Below are 20,790 nucleotides of genomic sequence, written 5' to 3'. Positions count from 1 at the left end.
AGAGAAAGTATTTGGTGGGTTACAGATATTTTAGTGAAGGAGGAAGAGAGAGAAGGAAAAGTATATAGTGTGGAGAGCAAGAACTAAAAAAAAAAAAATGGCAGGAAGAAAGGGGAGAGAAAAAATATCAAGTGATTTTGAAAGATTTTTGTGATAAAGCAATGTAATATACAGATGGATAAAGAGATAAACAGATAGATAGTTACGAAAAATGAAAGAAAAAAAGAATGAATGATAAAGGAAAGATGAATAAAGAGATAAACAGATAGATAGATACGAAAAGAATGAAAGAAAAAAAGAAAGTAAGAGATCAAATGAGAAAGAATAGTAAATTGAGATGAGATAAGTAATAGAAGCTCCTATGTTAAAAAAAAAAAAAAGACAGACAGACAGACAGAGACAGACAAACGGAATGAATGAAAGAAAAGATCACGTGACAATAGAAGTTTCTGCAATAAAAAGGAAAACACACAAAAAGAAAGAAAGATAAAAAAAGAAGAAAGAAAGAAAAGAAAAAGAGAACCAAGAGGTGGAGGAAAAAAAAAAAAAAAAAACATAAAACATTCAAGGTAAGACAGTAAGTAGATGCCACGTGGCCTGAGAGAGCCAAGAAACCCGCTAATCTAGGCTAAGAGAGAGAGAGAGAGAGAGAGAGAGAGAGAGAGAGAGAGAGAGAGAGAGAGAGAGAGAGAGAGAGAGAGAGAGAGAGAACATGAGGAGGACAGAGCGAGGATAATTAGCCACAGGTGTGCAGAGGGAGGTGACACACATGACAGGTGATTATGCTGAGAAGTTAGCACGGATCTTTTTCCTAAACATTTCGTCTTTTTATTTGCTCCACTTAACACGTTGTACTGAAAGTTATTTGGGTTTAACAGACTGTAGTGAGCGTTATTGGTACTTGACAGACTGTAGTGGAAGTTATTGGTGTTTTAAAAGACTGTAGTGGAGGTTATTGGTGTTTTAAAAGACTGTAGTGGAAGTTATTGTGGTTTTACAAGACTTTAGTGGAAGTTATTGTGGTTTTACAAGACTTTAGTGGAAGTTATTGGTGCTTTAAAAGACTGAAGCGGAAGTTATTGGTGTTTTAAAAGATTGTAGTGGAAGTTATTGTGGTTTTAAGACTGTAGTGGAAGTTATTGGTACTTAACAGACTGTAGTGGAAGTTATTGGTATTTGACACACTGAGTTATTGTAGTTTTAAAAGACTGCAGTGTGAATTATTGGTACTTGATAGACTGTGGTGGAAGTTATTGGGATTTTAAAAGACTATAGTGAGCATTATTGGTATTTGACAGGCACTAGTAGAAGTTATTGGGTGTTTAACAGACTATACTGAAAATTATTAGTATTTTCAAGGACTGTAGCGAGAGTTATTAGGTGTTTAACAGATTACATGTGGTGGAATTATTGAGAGTTTACAAGATATTTCATTAATGTTTTTAGAGATAGTTAACAATAATTTCGTATCAACAATATTCTTTTTCATGTAGGGAAGAGGGCAAAAAAAAAAAAAAAAAAGATTAAAAAAAAGGTCCACTTGAGTGCTGGCTCTCTAAAAAGTGGAAAACCGTCAGCCAAAATTAGGGAGCAAATGCCTCGATACCTCCCTCTTAAAAGAAATATGAAAAGCACACACGAAAACCCGAATCCAGACTCTGCGACCTTTGAAAAGCAACCTTGTGGAGAAAACAATACGAGAAAACGAACCTCGGACTACCTTGAAATGACGATCAAGATGCGCAATTCAAGAAGAGAAAGAGGAGAAAAGGAGGAATAGGGAAAGAAATTATGTGGCAAAGAAGACGACAAAGGAGACCACGAACACCATCAAGAACACCACGACCATCACCACCACCAACAACAAGAGGAGGTGAAAAGGAAGCGACTGGAGGAAAAGGGCGAGTTACAGGGGAGAGGCGGTGCGTTGTGGCGGGTGGGACGCCTTGACCTCCCTGGGAAGGGAGGGCAGGGCAAGGCAGGGAGAGGTAAAGGTGCTCTCTCTCTCTGTGTGTGTGTGTGTGTGTGTGTGTGTGTGTGTGTGTGTGTGTGTGCGCGGCGTGGTAATGAGAGGCGTGTGAGGACTACACATACGCTGGGGGGACATTAATTTTTCACCTTTGGCTTTTAATTCATTATTCATACAGTTCATTTTAATATCACTTCTATCGTTGTTTATTTATTTTTTACTGTGCACGTCTCTCCAATGTTTCTCTACCTTACATGGCGTTCTTAGTCTCCCTTCACCAACTCATAACGATTTTCCAGTCCTACTTATCAAACTGCCTTTACTATTGCTACTACTACTTCTATCACTATCGTTTACTTCGCTTCTAATGTGCACCTCTCACCAATGTCTCTCTACCTTACATAACGTTCTAAGTCTCCCTTCACTCATATATAACGATTCCCAATAAGGCGTATCAATCACTATTCACTATTACTACTACTTCCACTACCATTTACTTCAACTGTGCATCTCTCATCAATGTTTCTCAACCTTACATAACGTTCTAAGTCTCCCTTCACCCATACATAACGATCCTCAGGTCTTACTAACCAAACTGTACCCACTATTACTGTTACTCTTATTACCGTTTACTTCTACTCTGCACCTCCCAGCAATATTTCTTTACCTTACACAGCGTTCTAAGTCTCCATTCACCTATTCATAACAGACATCTATATTTATCAAACTGCTTCCACTATTACTATTACTTTTACTACCGTTTACTTCTACAGTGCACCCCTCGCCAATATTTCTTTACCTTACACCTTCCCAATAGACGAGCCAAACGCCCATCCATTGTGAAAACCTGATCTCAGAAAATAATACGCTTGGTTCTCGGTATTCATCGTTGGTATTATTAATATTTGTTTACCTTACACAGCGTTCTAAGTCTCCATTGACCCATTCATAAGAGGCATCTAGTATTATCACCAATGTTTCCCTGCCTTACACCACGTTCTAAGTCTTCCTTATACCTATACATTACGAGCATCTAGTCCTATCAAACTGCCTTCACTGTTACTACCACTACTTCTACTGTGCACTTCCCACCAGTATTTCTTTATCTTACACCACCTTCCAAGTCTCCCTTCACCCTTTCATAACGAATATCCAGTCTTATCAATCAAACTGCCTCTACCACCCACTCATTAAGATCAGCTACACCTTCTCCCTTTCCCTTCCACCCATACATTGAAGGGAACAGTCGCCTCTACCTGTTTCTAAGTGCTACGGGTTTCTTGCATGGGTTCACCGCGGGATGGGTTAATTGTACGGGTTTTGAACTCCTTTATAACTCATGCTAGGAGACGTGTGTGTGTGTGTGTGTGTGTGTGTGTGTGTGTGTGTGTGTGTGTGTGTGTGTGTGTGTGTGTGTGTGTGTGTGTGTTTTGTTTTGTTTTCTTACTGTTCTGGTTCTCTTGTTCTCTCATCCTGGCTATTTTCAGAAACTATGTACATAATTAGACATGCCGTCGTGTGTGCGCGTGTGTGTTGTTTTTTTTCCTGTTAGTGATGCAGAATTCTTGTCCAACTCCCGCTAGAATCATGAAAACACTCTTAAAAATACGAATAGTTTTAACCACCACTACAGCTACCACTACTATAATACTACCACCACCACCACCACAGCCACCAGTACCATCACCACCACCACCAATACTCTCGCTTTTGTAACTCATAATAATAACCACACTTGTTCATTTATTAACTTAAGTATATATCCTTCTCTGACTTATAAACTTACTTACTCTTAAACTTCAGTAAAAATTCACGTGACTCGCCATATCATTGACAACTCAACATATTTTCCTCCTTTTCTTTTTTTTTATCCTTTTTTTTTTTTGGCGCCGTGTGAGTGCCCTTAGGAGTGGCACCGTAAATCAGCGTGTGGACAGCGCTGGCACTCTCGACAGGTGTGTGGGGCGAAGGTAAGGACACAGGGGCGGGGCGGGGCGGGGCAGGGCAGGGCGGGGAGGAGGTGAAAGTAGAGTGTATTAGAGACATTCTTTCCTTTACGTGGTCGACATTGCAATCAGGTGGTGGTGGTGGTGGTGGTGGTGGTGGTGGTAGGGGGTGGTAGTGGTGGTGGTGATGGTATTAGTAGTAGTTGTAGTATTTTTTTGTTATTGCTCTTATTGTTTTGTAGAAGTAGAAGTAATAAAAGTATCAATAACAACAGAAGGAGCAAGGTATGTAGTTTCAATGCCATATTTAACACAAATTTAGTGCCACAGAGCCTAAGGTAAAAAAAATAAAGTGCCAATCGGTGCCACAGAGAGCCAGAAATCGATAAACTAATCTCAATCAGTGCCACAGAGCTAGTGGTCAGGCATCAACTGTGCCACAGAGAGCCAGGGATCAATAATGTACTGCCAATCAGTGCCATGGAGAGCCAGAAATCAATAAACTAATCTCAATCAGTGCCACAGAACTAGAGGTCAGTCATCAACAGTGCCATAGAGCCAGGGGTCCGTGAAAAGTGTCAACCAGTGTCACGTAGCCATAGGTCAGTAAACAGTGTCAACCAGTGCCACGGAGCCAAAGGTCAGTGAAGTGTCAACCAGTGCCACAGATCCAAAGGTCAGTAAAGTGTCAACCAGTGCCACAAAGTCAGGGGTCAGTGAACATTGGCACGGTCTTTGATGTTTCCAGTAGGCAGTCTGAAGAGGTGGGAGATAAAGGCCACTTAGCAAGGTGAGGGGCAGACAAGACGTGACTGATAAGAAGGATAACTCGACTTAAAAATCACAAGGGAAAAGGCTAGAGACTCTAAAACGTTGTAGATTAGATAGTGAAGGAGTGGCGGTGATATGATTAAGCTGACATGAAGGGAAAAGAAGATGTGGATAGTCAGATAATGTTGAAAAGAATGTTATAGAAAGTTTGTTAGGTTAAATTTCATGTTTGATCAGGTGACGGGCGTAAATGTGGAAATGTTAGTTCAGTGTGTGTGTGTGTGTGTGTGTGTGTGTGTGTGTGTGTGTGTGTGTGTGTGTGTGTGTGTGTGTGTGTGTGTGTGTGTGTGTGTGAATGTATGTATGTATGCATGTGGGTGAAGGACAAAAGAGAGAGCTTAGTAATAAATAAGGCAAATCGAAGGAATGAAGAAATAAGGAAAATAAACTATATACTCAAATAAACGAAAACAAACACGAGTGAACAAATAAATAAAGACGAAACATAACACAACAAGAATACATGAAACTAACAGACCTAAAAAAAATACAAATAAATAAACAAATAAAAAACAAATTAATTAGCCCAGGTGGCAGACAGAATAAATGCAAATAAATAAAGACGAAACAACACAACAAGAATACATAAAACCGAAACAGATCTAAGAAATATAAATAAATAAATAAATAAAACTAATTAATTCCAGGTAACAGACAGGCTTGGGAAGAGGTAAACGTACTGCAGGTGAGAACAGAGGCAGGAAAGAAATGTAAGGAGGCCAGGAAGGTGTGCGCAGGTGAGGAGAGGCTTGTGTACACCTGACGACACGCACCTCACTCACCTGACACCGCAAAATACAGCAGTCACTACCTAAACATCTGTCAACTCCACATCAACATCATTACTGCCATCACCATTGCGAGTCTAACGTCCATAGGTGTTAAGTTTGTCATCATTTTCATTATCTCCATCATTATGACAATTTTAAAGTCTGTTATGGTACTTTTGTTATCACCACTATTACTATCACCATCAGTACCTCTACTAACACTACTACTATTAATCTTTCTATCACCACCAGTACTACCACCACCACCAGTTCTCTACCAACACTACTAATATTACTGTTAACATCATTTTAACCCCTTCTGTACCATGACGTGTTTTCATATTCATTCTGGTTACTATTTAGTGATTTTATACAGCTTCAGAAACTCATGTAGGGATAGAAATAGTGAACACTGCGGCCATTAATCTTTTGACCTCCACAGACCCTTCCTAATGTCAATAAAATGGTCTAATGGTACACAAATCTCAAGGTAAAAATGCGTTCCAGTACAAAAGGGGTTAGGAGCACAATATCTACCACCACCAGTATTGCTCCCAGTCACCACGAGTATCACAATCATCACCATCATCACCTCACCACTCCATACTTCCCTTATCAGCACAACACCGTCCTCGCTATTGTCACACGCATATCATTACCACATTCCTCATACCTAACAATAACACACACACACACACACACACACACACACACACACACACACACACACACACACACACCTGGGATACCGGAAAAACACAACATCCTTCGTTTATCTCACGTTTTCTTTCATGTGTATCCTTGGGTAGGAAAACTAACACCACCACCACCACCACCACCTCTCTCTCTCTCTCTCTCTCTCTCTCTCTCTCTCTCTCTCTCTCTCTCTCTCTCTCTCTCATTTATTTACGAAACGAAACCAGCTCTTTTTCTTCTATCTTCGTTTTTTTCTTTATCATTCTTCTTCATAAAGTGATGGAAGATGAATAGTAGTAGTAGTAGTAGTAGTAGTAGTAGTAGTAGTAGTAGTAGTTGTTGTAGTAGTAGTAACAAAACTATACCACCACCACCACCACTATCGTGCAAGTAACAACAACAACAGCAAAAACAAAATAAAAATACACAGGCACGAAAAACAAAATAAAAACATTAACACACACACACTCAAAGACCAGCGACCTCGAGGCATAGTGGCATTCTAAAAATTTGTGTTCTCTCCACAGTTATCAGCCGGACACTTCAAGACAGAGCGTGTGTGAGGCGCCGACAAGATCTACAGTGGCTGTCTTCATCTCAGTAGTAGTAGTAGTAGTAGTAGTAGTAGTAGAAGCAGTAATTGTAGTAGTGGTAGTGGTGATGATATAGTAGTAGTAGTAGTAGTGTGTGTGTGTGTGTGTGTGTGTGTGTGTGTGTGTGTGTGTGTGTGTGTGTGTGTGTGTGTGTGTGTGTGTGTGTGTGTCTTTACCTTTACCTTGAAAGCGAGTGACTGTCAGCCTTGCATGTGACCTACCTTGATAGTGTATACATGTACTTATTCGTTCATCTGTTTGCCTATTCATCCATTCATCCAGTAATCACATGTGGTGGGACTAATGACACTAATTCACACACTCCTAGTCCCTGAATTGTGATGATTAGCACTTTCTTACTTAAAAGATTGCATTTATCCATTCCTTTATCTCCAGACTATTAAACTACATTAAACTCAAATAGACAAGTGAGTGAGTAAGTAAGCAATCGAGTGAAGGAGTTAGCAAATATGTCAAATAAGAAAGAAAGAAGGAAAAAACTAAAATTAATGATAGAACGAAAAAGGGGAAAGAAAAGAAAGAAGTAAAGAAAGTCAATCACTAAGAAAGAAAGTAAGAGAAATAAATGAAGAATAGATGAAAGAAAGAAAATGGAAGAGAGAGAGAGAGAGAGAGAGAGAGAGAGAGAGAGAGAGAGAGAGAGAGAGAGAGAGAGAGAGTCAGTCAGTCAGTCAGTCAGTCAGTCAGCCAGCCAATCCGTCACTCAGTTAATCAAGTCACTAACACCACAAGTGAACATTTTACCCTCTTCAGTACTGCGACACATTTTTACCTTGAGATTTGTGTACCATTAGACCACTTTATTGATATTAGGATCTATGGAGGTCAGAAGATTAATGGCCACAGTCTTCACTATTCCAATCCTCCACATGAGTTTCTGAAGCTATGTAAAATCACCAAATAGTAAGCAGAATGAATATGGAAACGCGTGTTGGTTAGGAAGAAGTCAAGCACATTACAACACACACACAAAAAAAACAATGAACAGCGACACTTTGCAATAAATAAATAAATAAACAAATAAAACAGAATGAATAAATAGAAAAAAAAAAAATCCTTCCACAAACCTTCAAACGTGAAGGATAAAAAAATAATATCCCATGAACCAACCTAGCCTAACCTAACCATGAACCAACCTAACCTAACCTAACCTAACCTAACTCACAGAAAACGAGCAAAGAACAACGAAAACGAAGAAAACTAACACATATCATTAAGAATCAAAGCAAGAATCGTCTCAGGCCAGCGTCACCCCATCACCCTCACCCTCTCACCCCTCACCCCATCACTCCTCACTCCCAGCTTGTTCTATAAATGTTACCAGGTCAGGGAGAGGCTGGAGGGGTGAGGGGAGGACGGGGGAGAGAGAGAGGAAGGGGTGGAGTTAGCGGTGGCATCAAGGAACGGGAGGGGAGGAATGGGGAGGGGAAAAGTGCGGGAGGGGAGAGAAAGAGAAAGAGCGGGGTTGACAGTACGGTGAGAGAGAGAGAGAGAGAGAGAGAGAGAGAGAGAGAGAGAGAGAGAGAGAGAGAGAGAGAGCTTTATGGTGTGGATTGGAGTATGAATGAGAGCGAGTGATAGAGTGAGAGAGTGGTTGAGTAAACGAGTGTGTGAGTGAGTGAGAAGGAAACGAGAGAGAGAGAGAGAGAGAGAGAGAGAGAGAGAGAGAGAGAGAGAGAGAGAGGAAATGGGAGGAGGGAGGGGAGGGAGATGGCCGAAGAATGGGCTAACTTGTCAAATGAGAGAGGGAGAGGGAGAGGGATGCATGAATAGGGAGGAAGGAAGAGAAGGACGAATGATGGGAGAGAAGAGACGAATGAAAAAAAAGAAAAAAAGAAAACGAGAACAAGAAGAAAAGAATCAGAGAGAGAGAGAGAGAGAGAGAGAGAGGGGGGGGGGAATTCTACAAGCCTGTGTTTCATGGTCATAGGCTGTGCACTGGTAGGCTTAACAAGAGAAGTAGGGAAGCAAGCAGGTAAATCATTAAAACCTCATGAATTTCAAACGTTACGCAGCAATAGAGTCTTTGAAAGAATGAATGGAAGTGTTGTATAGTAGTAGTAGTAGTAGTAGTAGTAGTAGTAGTAGTAGTAGTGGTGGTGGTAGTAGTAGTAGTAGTAGTGGGAAGGGCAAACCGGATATTTCGTCACCTTAACAGCTTCTGGTCAATGTTCTTTAAGTTATTCCCAAACGAAAACTTTCCTTGAATCAAAAAAGATAAATGTCATAGAAAATACAACCAGTTACTCTCTCTCTCACATTTTTCCAAGGCTATTTTTTTCCCCTTCGCCACGTATATACCACGACCATATGCCCTTCACCACTTCTCACGCCCTAAGAAGCCCGCCACTTCAGCACCTCCACCAGAAACCTCACTGGTCCTCGCTTCTGTGGCGCCTTCTGCTCCTCCTTCGCCTCCGTCACCTTTTCGCAGTATCGGGGTCGCCAGCAACATGTACACATTACACTGTTACTTACGGCGCCACTTCCTCCAGTCACAGGACGCCCTAAGGTGCACCGCGCTCACACGTACACTCACGCACAGGTAAACGCACATACTTCGCGTGGTGCGTCTCACTGCATGTGTGTACGCAGAGAAACGCACGTACACGAATAAACGTACATGTGTAATTCTTGTTCTCTGCTTTAAATTCGTGCGTGTCACTGCCTTTTGTTTTCCTATTTACATTCTTCTTGATTTCTCTCTCCTCTCTCTCTCTCTCTCTCCTCTTTCTCTTCGGTTCCGTCAAGTGTCTCTTTTTTTTGCACTTAGTTTCGCCTTGCACATCCGCTCACTGCACACACCTGCCGCACCGTGACGCACAGGTAACCATCTACAAAAACACACGCAAATGACATCACCATTCACCACACGTCACCCCACAACACTCCCCCGTCCCCGCCAGTGAACGACGGCCACCCATGGAGGCAGCGACGGCCCTTCAACGGGAGTGGTAGTAGTAGTATTACCTCGTACTGGCTGGGAGCAAGGCTGGGTGTGGGCTCCTTGATCTCCAGCTCCTCCATCATGCTGTTCGCCATCTCTAGTTACGCGGCGCCCGATCTCATGTACCGGACTGCTCAGTAAACGTCATGGCGAGGTGTAGGAGGGTGTTTATCGCAGTTCACGACACACGCAAGCTGGCTCAGAGCATACTACAATCTCCCGCGTAAGACTGACTGAGACGCAGCCTGACTCTAGCGGTGAGAGGGAGTCCAGCGATGGGATTTTTGCTGCCATAATCTGTACACGCTCCGGTCACTCCCCGCACAGCCCCACCTCACGCATCACATTCACGGGATATTTTGCGCTATGTTGAGCGGTGTGGACGCGGTGCTACATGCGTGTTAGTGGAGCAGGGAGGTGGCAGCTGCTGTGGTGTTGCTGCGGTGGGGAGTATCTGGAAGGCAGCAACGTCACTTCACCTCGTGGGCGCTCGGGAGGGGGTTACTCTGTCACTACGTCCCATATTTCAGCCCACCGCCACTCGTTCCTGCGTCCACCCCTGCTGCAGCCGCCACGCCCGCACCGACACTGCTGAAAGTGATGTATTCTGAGTCCCTACGTCTATAATTATGCGCTGGTTGCCTTGTATTGTCATTGTAGTGGGTGTTTTTTTTTCATAAACTTTCGCTCAGTTGTGTATTTTATTAGCCACAGCCCCCGGCGAGTGAGTAGCGATGTGTGTTTGTTTGTCCAAAGTTGTGTGACGCCTCAAGCACCGTGTTCTGTGTTCTGACTCACGTTTCCCCATCACAGACATCCATAAATCACGTTACATAACACGAATTCATACCTACAGGAACTACTTGCACGAGAGCAGGTGACTGAGCGCACGTTTTCTATCAGGACGCCGGGAGAAAACTAGGAAACTCATGGGGATACTACTATAAAAGGAGATGAGTTATTCATTGCGACAAAATTTCCCCTCCCTTGTCCCCAGCCACCTGTCCGCCGCCCCTCCCAGGACACGGCAGTACTGCGCAGGTAGGAGGCAGGAAATGCATGTTGTCGGTGGTGAAATGCTGGTGTGGGAGGTTAGGTGGAAGAATATGCGGAAATGGAAATAGAAGTGTGACATCAAAGTAAACTCAGGAAATGGCGATCTTGATAGTTATGATAATGATGATAGTAGTAGTACAAGAAGTAGTAGTAGTAGTAGTAGTAGTAGTAGTAGTAGTAGTAATAATAGTAGTAGTAGTAATAGTAGTAGTTGTGACAAAACAACAATAACAACACATCTAGTGACTCACCACATATTCGTACCTGTCCTAAACATCACACACACACACACACACACACACCCGATAGCTCAGTGGTTAGAGCGCTGGCTTCACAAGTCAGAGGACCGGGGTTCGATTCCTCGGCCGGGTGGAGATATTTAGGTGTGTCTCCTTTCACGTGTAGGTGCTGTTCACCTAGCAGTGAGTAGGTACGGGATGTAAATCGAGGAGTTGTGACCTTGTTGTCCCGGTGTGTGGTGTGTGCCTGGTCTCAGGCCTATCCGAAGATCGGAAATAATGAGCTCTGAGCTCGTTCCGTAGGGTAACGTCTGGCTGTCTCGTCAGAGACTGCAGCAGATCAAACAGTGAAACACACACACACACACACACACACACCAGCACGAGGCAATACCCGCTAACCCCAAAGATACTCTACTTGTTTTTTTTTTTCCCCTTTATCATCATCAATAAGCGCTTGCAAGAACTAGGTGTCGAAAGCCTTGGGAGCCACACCTTGGAGGAGAAGGAGGAGGAGGAGGAGGAGGGGAAATGCACCTTCATACCAAACTTTCTCATTTTATTAACTCATTTTACTTGCGTCTATATTTCAAGACCCAGAATTTCAAAGGTTTCAAAATTTCAGGGTTTTCAAAGATTCAGTGATTTCAAGATTTCAAGGTTACAATAGTTTAAAATTTCAGGGCTTCAGGGCCTCAAGATTTCATTATTTTTTAAGGGTTTTGCTGTTTCAAGGTTTAAATATTTCAGGGTTTCAATATTTCAAGGTTTCAGGTTAGAGTGACTTCAACTTTGATAAGAAAGGAAACTCAGGGTCATGTAGTAGGAAGGAGAAGAAGAAAAAAAAAGAAAAAGAAGGAGAAGGAGAAGGAGAAGGAGGAGGAGGAGGAGGAGGAGCTGGAGGAAAAAAAAAATGAAGAGAAAACGAGAAAAGTAACACGATCTCAAGTCAGCAAACGAGTGACCTTCCCAATCTTTCGTTCAGGCTGGACACGATTTCACACTTCCCTTGGTGGACGAAGACAAAAAGGATGAGGTGAAGCAAAAGGGAATCCTGGCTGTAGATAAAACGTAACGCAACCAGAAGAGAAGGAACGAAAATATATAATAAATTGTACGAAAGTTGGGGTTAAATATAGAGTAATAAGAAGAATGTAAAGAAAAAATGAGGGAATAAGGAAAAGAGAAAAGAAAGAAAACATGGAAGACTTTAAAGAAGAAATGATGAAGGAAATAGGCATGACGCGGCGAAAGAGAGAAATACAAAAGAGAGAGAGAGAGAGAGAGAGGGGGATGAAACTAAATTCTGGGAAACCATAACAAAGAAAAACTCGGATAGAAAATAATAGTTATCGAGAAAAATGTAAAAAAAAAAGATAAAAACCAAAAGAACACATAAATAAGAAAAATAGGAAAAAATAACACAAATAAATAAAAGAAAAAGAAAAGAAGTAAAAACAAGAACTAAAACACCAAAGAGACAAAGAAAACAATTTAAGAAGAAACAAAACCTTGACTTCTTGCAACACCACTGACAGAGAGAGAGAGAGAGAGAGAGAGAGAGAGAGAGAGAGAGAGAGAGAGAGAGAGAGAGACGTGAAGCATTAAGGCACAGTACTTCATGAGTCTTTGCACACCGATCCAGTCACGCCTCTCCCTCATAACCCAACACGAGGCGCCCTAAACACCTTGAGGAAACACACACATACGATTCAAACGGTACTATAATTGACGATCTTTAGGGAAATCAGGGAAATAAGACGAGGATTAGGGTGCTTCGAATCTATTTCCCTTTTTCCTCTTTCATGACACCTTACGCCAAACACACAGGAAAAAACTCGCATAAATCATTCAAACGGTTCTGAAACTGACGATCTGTAGGGAAATAAAGGGAAAGACGACGAAGATTTGGGTGTTTCTATTTTCCTTTTTTCCCTTTCATGGTTACGCCAAACATAGTTGAGGTAAAAACACACACACACACACACACACACACACACACACACACACACACACACACACACGACTCAGATGGTACTAAAATTTGTGATCTAAAGAGAAATAAAGGAATAAGGTTGTGATTCGGGTGTTTATATACTTTTCTCTCTCTCTCTCTCTCTCTCTCTCTCTCTCTCTCTCTCTCTCTCTCTCTCTCTCTCTCATACGTCACGGAGAATGGACAAGGACAACGAAAGAGAAATAATAAATAAAAACTCACACTGCGACTAAGAAAGAGAGGAATGAATAGTAATAGCAAGAAAAGTGAATAATAAAAGTAAGGAGTTAGTCAAGTAAAGAGTAAGTAAAAAGGAAATGAATAAAAAGTAGAAGGAAATAATGAAAGAGTTATACATGAACTACGAATAAGTAAAGTAAAGGAATAAACAACACGAGAGGATAAAAAAAAAAAGTCAAGGAAGAATGTTAAAGAAAGTAAATTAGAGTAAGGTCCACCACAGCGGTCACACACACACACACACACACACACACACACACACACACACACACACACACACACACACACATATACAGCAGGACGTTGTTAATAGTCATAGTTAACTCCAATTCTCCTCCTCCTTCTCCTCCTCCTCCTCCTCCTCCTCCTCCTCCTCCTCCTCCTCCTCCTCCTCCTCCCTTGCCGCAGACTTCTTTCCTTTACCCTTCGTTTGCCTCCAACAACACCACCACCACCACCACCACCAAAGTTCTCAGTCTGTATTTTGAGAAGCTCTTGGCCAGATCCACACTCACTCCTCTTCGTTTTCCACCTAACTAACGAAATTCCCTTATCTTTGTTCAAGGTCTTGCTAATAATGGAAGCGTTTTGGTTGGAGAGGTTACGAGAAGGTTAGACTGTGGAACTGGGTTTTTTGTTCTCTCACACAGGTAATTAGTTGGGCTCCTAAAGGTGTGTGTGTGTGTGTGTGTGTGTGTGTGTGTGTGTGTGTGTGTGTGTGTGTGTGTGTGTGTGTGTGTGTGTGTGTGTGTGTGTGTGTGTTCTTTCTCTCCTTCTCCTTTCTTCTGTATTACTGGAAACTTAAAAAAAAAAAAAAAAAAACACTCTTGAGAGGTCTGTTCACTTTCATTATTGATCTATTACCATCATCATCATCATCAGCAGCAGCAGTAGTAGCAACAAGAGCAGCAACAGCAACAGCAACAGCAACAATAACAACAACAACGACAACAACAGCAACAGCAACACTAATACTAGCAGCAAGAAAAACAACAAACAACAAAACTAACAACAATAACAATTACACGAGTGTTGATAACAATGATAACAATAACAGTAATATTAAGGACAAGAACAAGAAAATCAAGAACAAAAGCAACAAAAGCAAAACAGGAATAACAAAAGCAATGTGAACAATAATAATAGATAAGCATAACACCACCAGCTACTACTACTACTACTACTACTACTACTACTACTACTACTACTACTACTACTACTACTACTACTACTACTACTACTACTACTGCTGCTACTACTACTACTACTCCTACTACCATCACCACCACCACCACTACTACTACTACTACTACTACAATCACCACCACTAATACTACTGCTACACTACTACTACTACCACTACCACCACTACTACTACTGCTACCAATACTACCACCATCACTATTACCACTACTACCACTACTACCACTACTACTACCACCATCACCACCACCACCACCACCACCACCACCACCACCACTACTACTACTACTACTACCACTGGCGTCAAGAGCACCACACCTGTCAGCACACCACATTAGCACAGTCTTCCCGCTAAGCACCAAGTTATGTAGGCAGGAGTCATCCATCACCCAATCCTGGCTGCTTAAAGTGACGACCAACTCTCAGCGGCCACCACAGTACTGCCACCACTACCACCACCACCATCACCATCTCTAGCACCGCCGCCACCACTAGCAGCGTCACTATTATTGCCACCACCACTAACAACAATAACAACACAATTACAATCATTATGACTACTACTACTACTACTGCTACTACTTACTACTACTACTACTTCTACTACTGCTACAGACTCCATTTACTACACGTAATTATTTTTACTACTACTACTACTACTACTACTACTACTACTACTACTACTACAGCCTCCATTTACTACACGTAATTATTTCTATTACTATCCACCACATCGCTACTACTGCAATAACAACTACAGGTACTACTTCTACTGTTTCTGCTGCTGCTGCTGCTGCTGCTACTACTACTACTACTACTACTACTACTACTACTACTACTACTACTACTACTACTTACTACTACTATTTCTAGTACTATTACTACTACTACTTCTACTACTACTACTACTACTACTACTACTACTACTACTACTACTACTAACTCTACTGGTGCTGCGGACGGTGCAGAGGACGTTTCAGAAAATGAAGAAAACCTGTAATCTCTCTCTCTCTCTCTCTCTCTCTCTCTCTCTCTCTCTCTCTCTCTCTCTCTCTCTCTCTCTCTCTCATATACGCACACAACGACCACCATCACCACTACCCTAAAAAAAGTATCAGAGGCCGGTTGTACGACTTTCCGGATTCTCTCTCTCTCTCTCTCTCTCTCTCTCTCTCTCTCTCTTTCTCTCTCTCTCCCTCTCTCTTATGAAACTAGTGACGATGCACGGCGAGGTGAGCGCTAGTGTCTTCTTTTTGTGCACCAGGAGGAGGAGGAGGAGGAGGAGGAGGAGGAGGAGGACCGGACGGCAAAAGTAGAATGTGGGTGTCGGAAAATAAGAGCAGCGGGCGTGGCATGGGCGTGGATATCCATAGTCCGGGCGGTGGCGGCGGGCGGGCGGGCGGGCGGTCGGGCGGCGGCAGGTATGAGGGTAAAGGGTACAGCGGTCCGACAGGTGTGGCGGTGTCTGGGCAGGTGCGCGGCGACTCTCGGGACGGTGTGACTGGCTTGGGGTCATTCTATAGTCTATCTCTAAAGTGGCTCCTGGGTCTGGGTTTGAATGGTGTCCCAGAGAATGCGTGGCTGTCAGATCTTTGAGGAAAACCGTGAGCTGTCCTTGTAATAAGTACGTTGATCAACAGAAAACAAGTATTATTCACATCAAATCAATGACGTTATCAATAAGTTACAGTGGAACCATGCGTGCTTTGGGGTCCGAGGGGTCTCCAAGCGCACGGGTTCGAATCCTGTCCACGGTCCGAGTGTAGGTTGGGCTTCCTCACTCGGGGCAACGGTTTCCTAGCGGGTGGGCTTTGAGATAAGAGGTACCCCAAAAAATATCCCCTTTAGCCCATAAATTCCCGTGAAAAGCCCACATGGTATAAAAAAAAAAAATTCAGGAGCCATTTTACAGTTGACGGACTAAAGCTACTGACGGGACCAGGGACATGCTAAGAGGCTACGCTCAGGGGTAACTCAAGGTCTATTCAGTGTTCCATAGGGCTTCTGTGAGTTACATTCTGGTTTCTTACGATGGGACGAAGTTACGAAACAAGGAAATGAGGTACAAGAGGAGGGATCAAGTTTATGGGGCTACAGTTAAGGGCTAAGTGAAGTTTTACTTGAGTCTTCTGTAAATTAAGTTCTGGTTTAGTTTATGGGGCTGACTTGCGAGACCAGGGGCTGAGGTACAAGAGGAAGGATCAAGTTTATGGGTCTAAAGTTAAGGGCTAAGTGGAGTTTTCCTTGGGTCTTCTGTAAATTAAGTTCTGGTTGGTTTGAGGGGCTGAGTTACAAGACCAGGGGCTGAGGTATAAGGAGAGGGACTAAGTTTACGGGGTTAAGTATAAGAGCTAGTAAAGTTTTCCTTGGGTTTTCTGTAAATCCAGTACTGGTTGTTTGGTTTGTGGGGGCTGAGTTGTGAGACCTTGGGCTTAATTCAGAAGCTAAGTTAAGTTTGTGTAAGTGTTCATAAGTTCCTCTCGGTCTTCTGTAAGCTAACTTGTGATCTCTTATTCCTGGGCTAAGTTATGAAACCAGGGGCTGAGGCAGTTAAGTTTCCTTGGGTCTAGTTCTGAGGGTCTTACTGTGGGACTAATTCATGAGGCCAGGGGTTAAGTTCAGAGGGTAAGTTAAGTTATCGTGGCCCTTCTGTAAATTAAATTCTGGTCTCTTTACTGGCACTAAGTTGATAATTATGATGAGTTTCCTAGTGCATCCGTAACTTAAGTTCTAGTCCTTTTTATATAAGAGTGAGAAATTGACCAAGGGCAACATAAAATGGAAAAGAAAACGGCCAAGTTAGTTACCAGTCTCTTGCAGATCCGAGAGAGCAAGCAATAAATAAATAAAGTAATAAAACTAATAAAATAAAGTAAATCAATCAATAAATAAAAAAAAATAAGAAAAATAAAGGTATTGGAAACTTCCCTCTCAAATGGTCAAGTTGGAAGTTAGCAAAGGAGTTACTCTGTTTCCTGTCCCTTTGTTGTCGTTCTCAGGAAACACTCAGGGGTAAAGACTACGTACAAGCTACAAGTCCTGGGCAGGATTCACCGCAAAGTGTGGCACGAGTGGTGGTGGTGGTGGTGGAAAGCTGGGAGGAAAAGTAAAGTAACGTAAAAAGAAACATAAAAGAGATAGACAAAATAAATGTACAAAAGAAAAATCAAACAGCAGCAAAAGTGGTTTTAACGAAGGAACACACACACACACACACACACACACACACACACAACCTGAACTGAGTGAGGAGGCAGAGAAGCAATAGAGAGGCACAAGCACAAGAAAGGTACTACAGAAGGCTGACGAAGAAGAATACTAATGTCAGAAATAATGATAATGAACACAAATATTCGATCTTTTTTATAGTTATTAAATACTGTACATATTCCCTCTTATCTTACTTAAGGGCGACGATTACTGGTTAAGGGCAGACGGAAAATATTAATGTCAGAAATAATAGCAATAAGCACAAAGAAATAATCGGTCTTTGTAAAATTATTAAGTTTGTATTTCCTTCTTAGATGCCGAAGCCGGACAGTCATTAACCCCTTCAGTACTGGAACGGATTTTTACCTTGAGATTTGTGTACAATTATACCATTTTATTAACATTAGGAAGGGTCTATGGAGGTCAGATAATTAATAGCCTCAATCTTCACTATTTTAATCTCTTCAGTACTGGAAAGCATTTTTACCTTGAGAATTGCGTACGATTAGACCATTTTATTGACATTAGGAAGGGTCTATGGAGGTCAGAAGAATAATAGCCACAGACTTCACTATTTCAATCCCCCCACACAAGTTTCTGAAGCTGTATCAAATCACCAAATAGTAAGCAGAATGAATATGGAAACGCGTCATGGTACTCAAGAGGTTAACACTTTCAAAACCACAGTATAATTTGATATGGATACCACTTTATAATTATTTACTCCAGATAAGATTATAAACACATTGCTCTTCATTATAAGAACCCAAACCACTTTCATTCTGAGTAACAATAGGTGATTTTATGGATTTTAAGGTAATTTTCTGCAGTAATGAGTGAGTTAAGAGTTTTATTTTCATCTCTGGAATATTGAAGTTAATCATTTACTTTTTCATTCTATTAATTATTCATTTGTTCGTTGCCTTATTCATTTAATCTATCTATCTATCTATTATCTTTTTTTATATAACAGTCAACTCTCTCTCTCTCTCTCTCTCTCTCTCTCTCTCTCTCTCTCTCTCTCTCTCTCTCTCTCTCTCTCTCTCTCTCTCTCTCTCTCTCTCTCTCTCTCTCTCTCTCTCTCTCTCTCTCTCTCTCATTGTTTCTACTTTACAATAAAATGCTTTACAATTAATTTCTCATCAATCAATCAATTATTCCTTTAACTTATATTACTCTCTCTCTCTCTCTCTCTCTCTCTCTCTCTCTCTCTCTCTCTCTCTCATTAATTTCGAACTCTCTCGTATTCATTGTATTAGCATCACTTTCTCTTGTTAATTTCGAGGAAGAAAATGAGAAGAAGGAAGTTTGGTACTGCAATTCCTATTATACTTTGCTAATTACCACCGCTGATGCCGCCACACAGTGGAGAGGCACCTGGTGGTTAGAATATTAAGAAAAAAAAACAACGACAGCAGCAACAGCATCAACACCACCACCACCACCACCACCACTACTATTACTACTACTACTACTACTACTACTACCATCACCACCAGCATCACCACCAGCACCACTACCACTACTACTACTACTACTACCACCACCACCGCCACTACTACTCCTACCACCACCACCACCACCACCACCACCAGCATCACCACCATCACCACCACCACCACCAACAACAACAACAGCAACAACAGCATCAACACCACCATCACCACCATCACCACCAACACCACCACCACCACTACCAACAACAACAACAACAAGAGCAACAACACCAACAACACCACCACCACCACCACCAACAACAACAACAACAACAACAATAACAAGAGCAACAACAGCTTCACCACCACCACCACCACCACCACCACCACCAACAACAACAACAACAACAACAACAACAACAACAACAACAACAAAATCACAAGCGGAAGAACAAGAACGAAGACAAAAAAAAGAAAATGGGAAAGAGGAGGAGGAGGAGGAGGAGGAGGAAGAGAAGGAGGAAGAGATCATGGAAGACAAGACCATGAAGAAAACAAAATAAACAAATAAATAAATAAAAACAGAAGTCCATGAAGACGTGAACAGAAAAAAAGATGATGAAGAAGAAAACCAAGGAGGAGGAGGAGGAGGAGGAGGAGGAGGAGGAGGAGGAGGAGGAGGAGGAGGAGGAGGAGGCGGCAGCGGCGGCGGCGGTGGAGGTGGAGGGAAAAGAGTAGGGGGATGGAACGGGGGGCAGGCAGGTAGGTAGGGCCCCACAAACTGGAGCGGCAGCAGCAGAGTGGTAGAGGAATGTCAGACAGTTTGTGGTGAGCAGTGAGAGCTGACGGACGGCGACGAGGGTATTCCGCGGCGTCCTTGCCTTTCCCGACCTCCCCACCATGGCTACTGACGGAGGTGAGGCAGTGCTGGTGCTCTAGAGGGCGCGGCAGGCGGTACTAGACAAGTTGGTAAAGTGGTTTCGATTCTTTGCTTCATTTCCGCTACTGACGAAGGTGAATGGGGTAATTGGTGGATAAAATGTCACTCCTCTCCTGTAAAAGGCGGTGAAGGAGGTACTGGCTAGACAAGTGCTACAGTACAGTAATAACTCGAGAAATTGGCGTATAGTTTGCATTTTTTGCTTTATTTCCGCTACTGACGAAGGTGAAGGTGGAGTAACTGGTGGATAAAATGTTACTGCTCTCTTGTAGAAGGCGGTGAAGGAAGTACTGGCGAAACAAGTACTACAGGATAGTGATGACTCGAAAAACTGGTATAAATTTGGATTGTTTGCTACTGACCAAGGGGATGGTGGTAATTCGTGGGGAGGGCTGGCAAGACCACCGGTAGAGTGAGGTAATGGCTTTGTTGAATCCTTTCTTTTGGCTATTTTCCTGCTACTGACGAAGATGATGACAATATAAGCTTCCAATGGGATTAAAGATGACACTGCACTCCTGAAGAAGGCGTGGAAGAGGCGCTAATAAGACAAGCAGTATAAGGAAGTAATAGCCTTGTTAATTCATTCGTTCTATTCTCCTCCTACTGACGAAGGTGATGAAATGAGCTTACTGAAGGGAACTAGATCATAATGCACTGCTGAAGAAGGCATGGAAGGAGACAAACTAGGCGAACT

General features: G+C 42.3%; 2 protein-coding genes across 3 annotated transcripts in view; one reads left to right on the top strand and one right to left on the bottom strand.

The window, feature by feature from the left end:
• LOC123508636 (ectonucleotide pyrophosphatase/phosphodiesterase family member 3-like) overlaps positions 1-10,443 on the bottom strand; it is a 30,869-nt gene extending 20,426 nt beyond the window's left edge. For both annotated transcript variants that reach the window (XR_006675979.1, XM_045262470.1), the window contains exon 1: positions 9,797-10,443. Coding sequence is in view for 1 of the 2 variants with exons in the window: in XM_045262470.1 (XP_045118405.1) it covers positions 9,797-9,868 (72 nt within the window). In the remaining variant the exon portion in view is untranslated. The remainder of the gene's footprint in view (positions 1-9,796) is intronic.
• A 9,513-nt stretch (positions 10,444-19,956) lies between these two features.
• The window catches only part of LOC123508786, a 55,639-nt gene continuing 54,805 nt past the window's right edge, over positions 19,957-20,790 (top strand). Inside the window, exon 1 of the mRNA XM_045262701.1 lies at positions 19,957-20,069. Coding sequence (XP_045118636.1) covers positions 20,054-20,069 — 16 coding nt within the window. The 5' untranslated portion in view covers positions 19,957-20,053. The remainder of the gene's footprint in view (positions 20,070-20,790) is intronic.

Source organism: Portunus trituberculatus, chromosome 25, assembly GCF_017591435.1.
Source record: "Portunus trituberculatus isolate SZX2019 chromosome 25, ASM1759143v1, whole genome shotgun sequence".
NCBI classification, from domain to species: domain Eukaryota; kingdom Metazoa; phylum Arthropoda; class Malacostraca; order Decapoda; family Portunidae; genus Portunus; species Portunus trituberculatus.
Note: the sequence above shows the minus strand (reverse complement) of the source record. Positions and strands in the feature narration are given on the sequence as shown.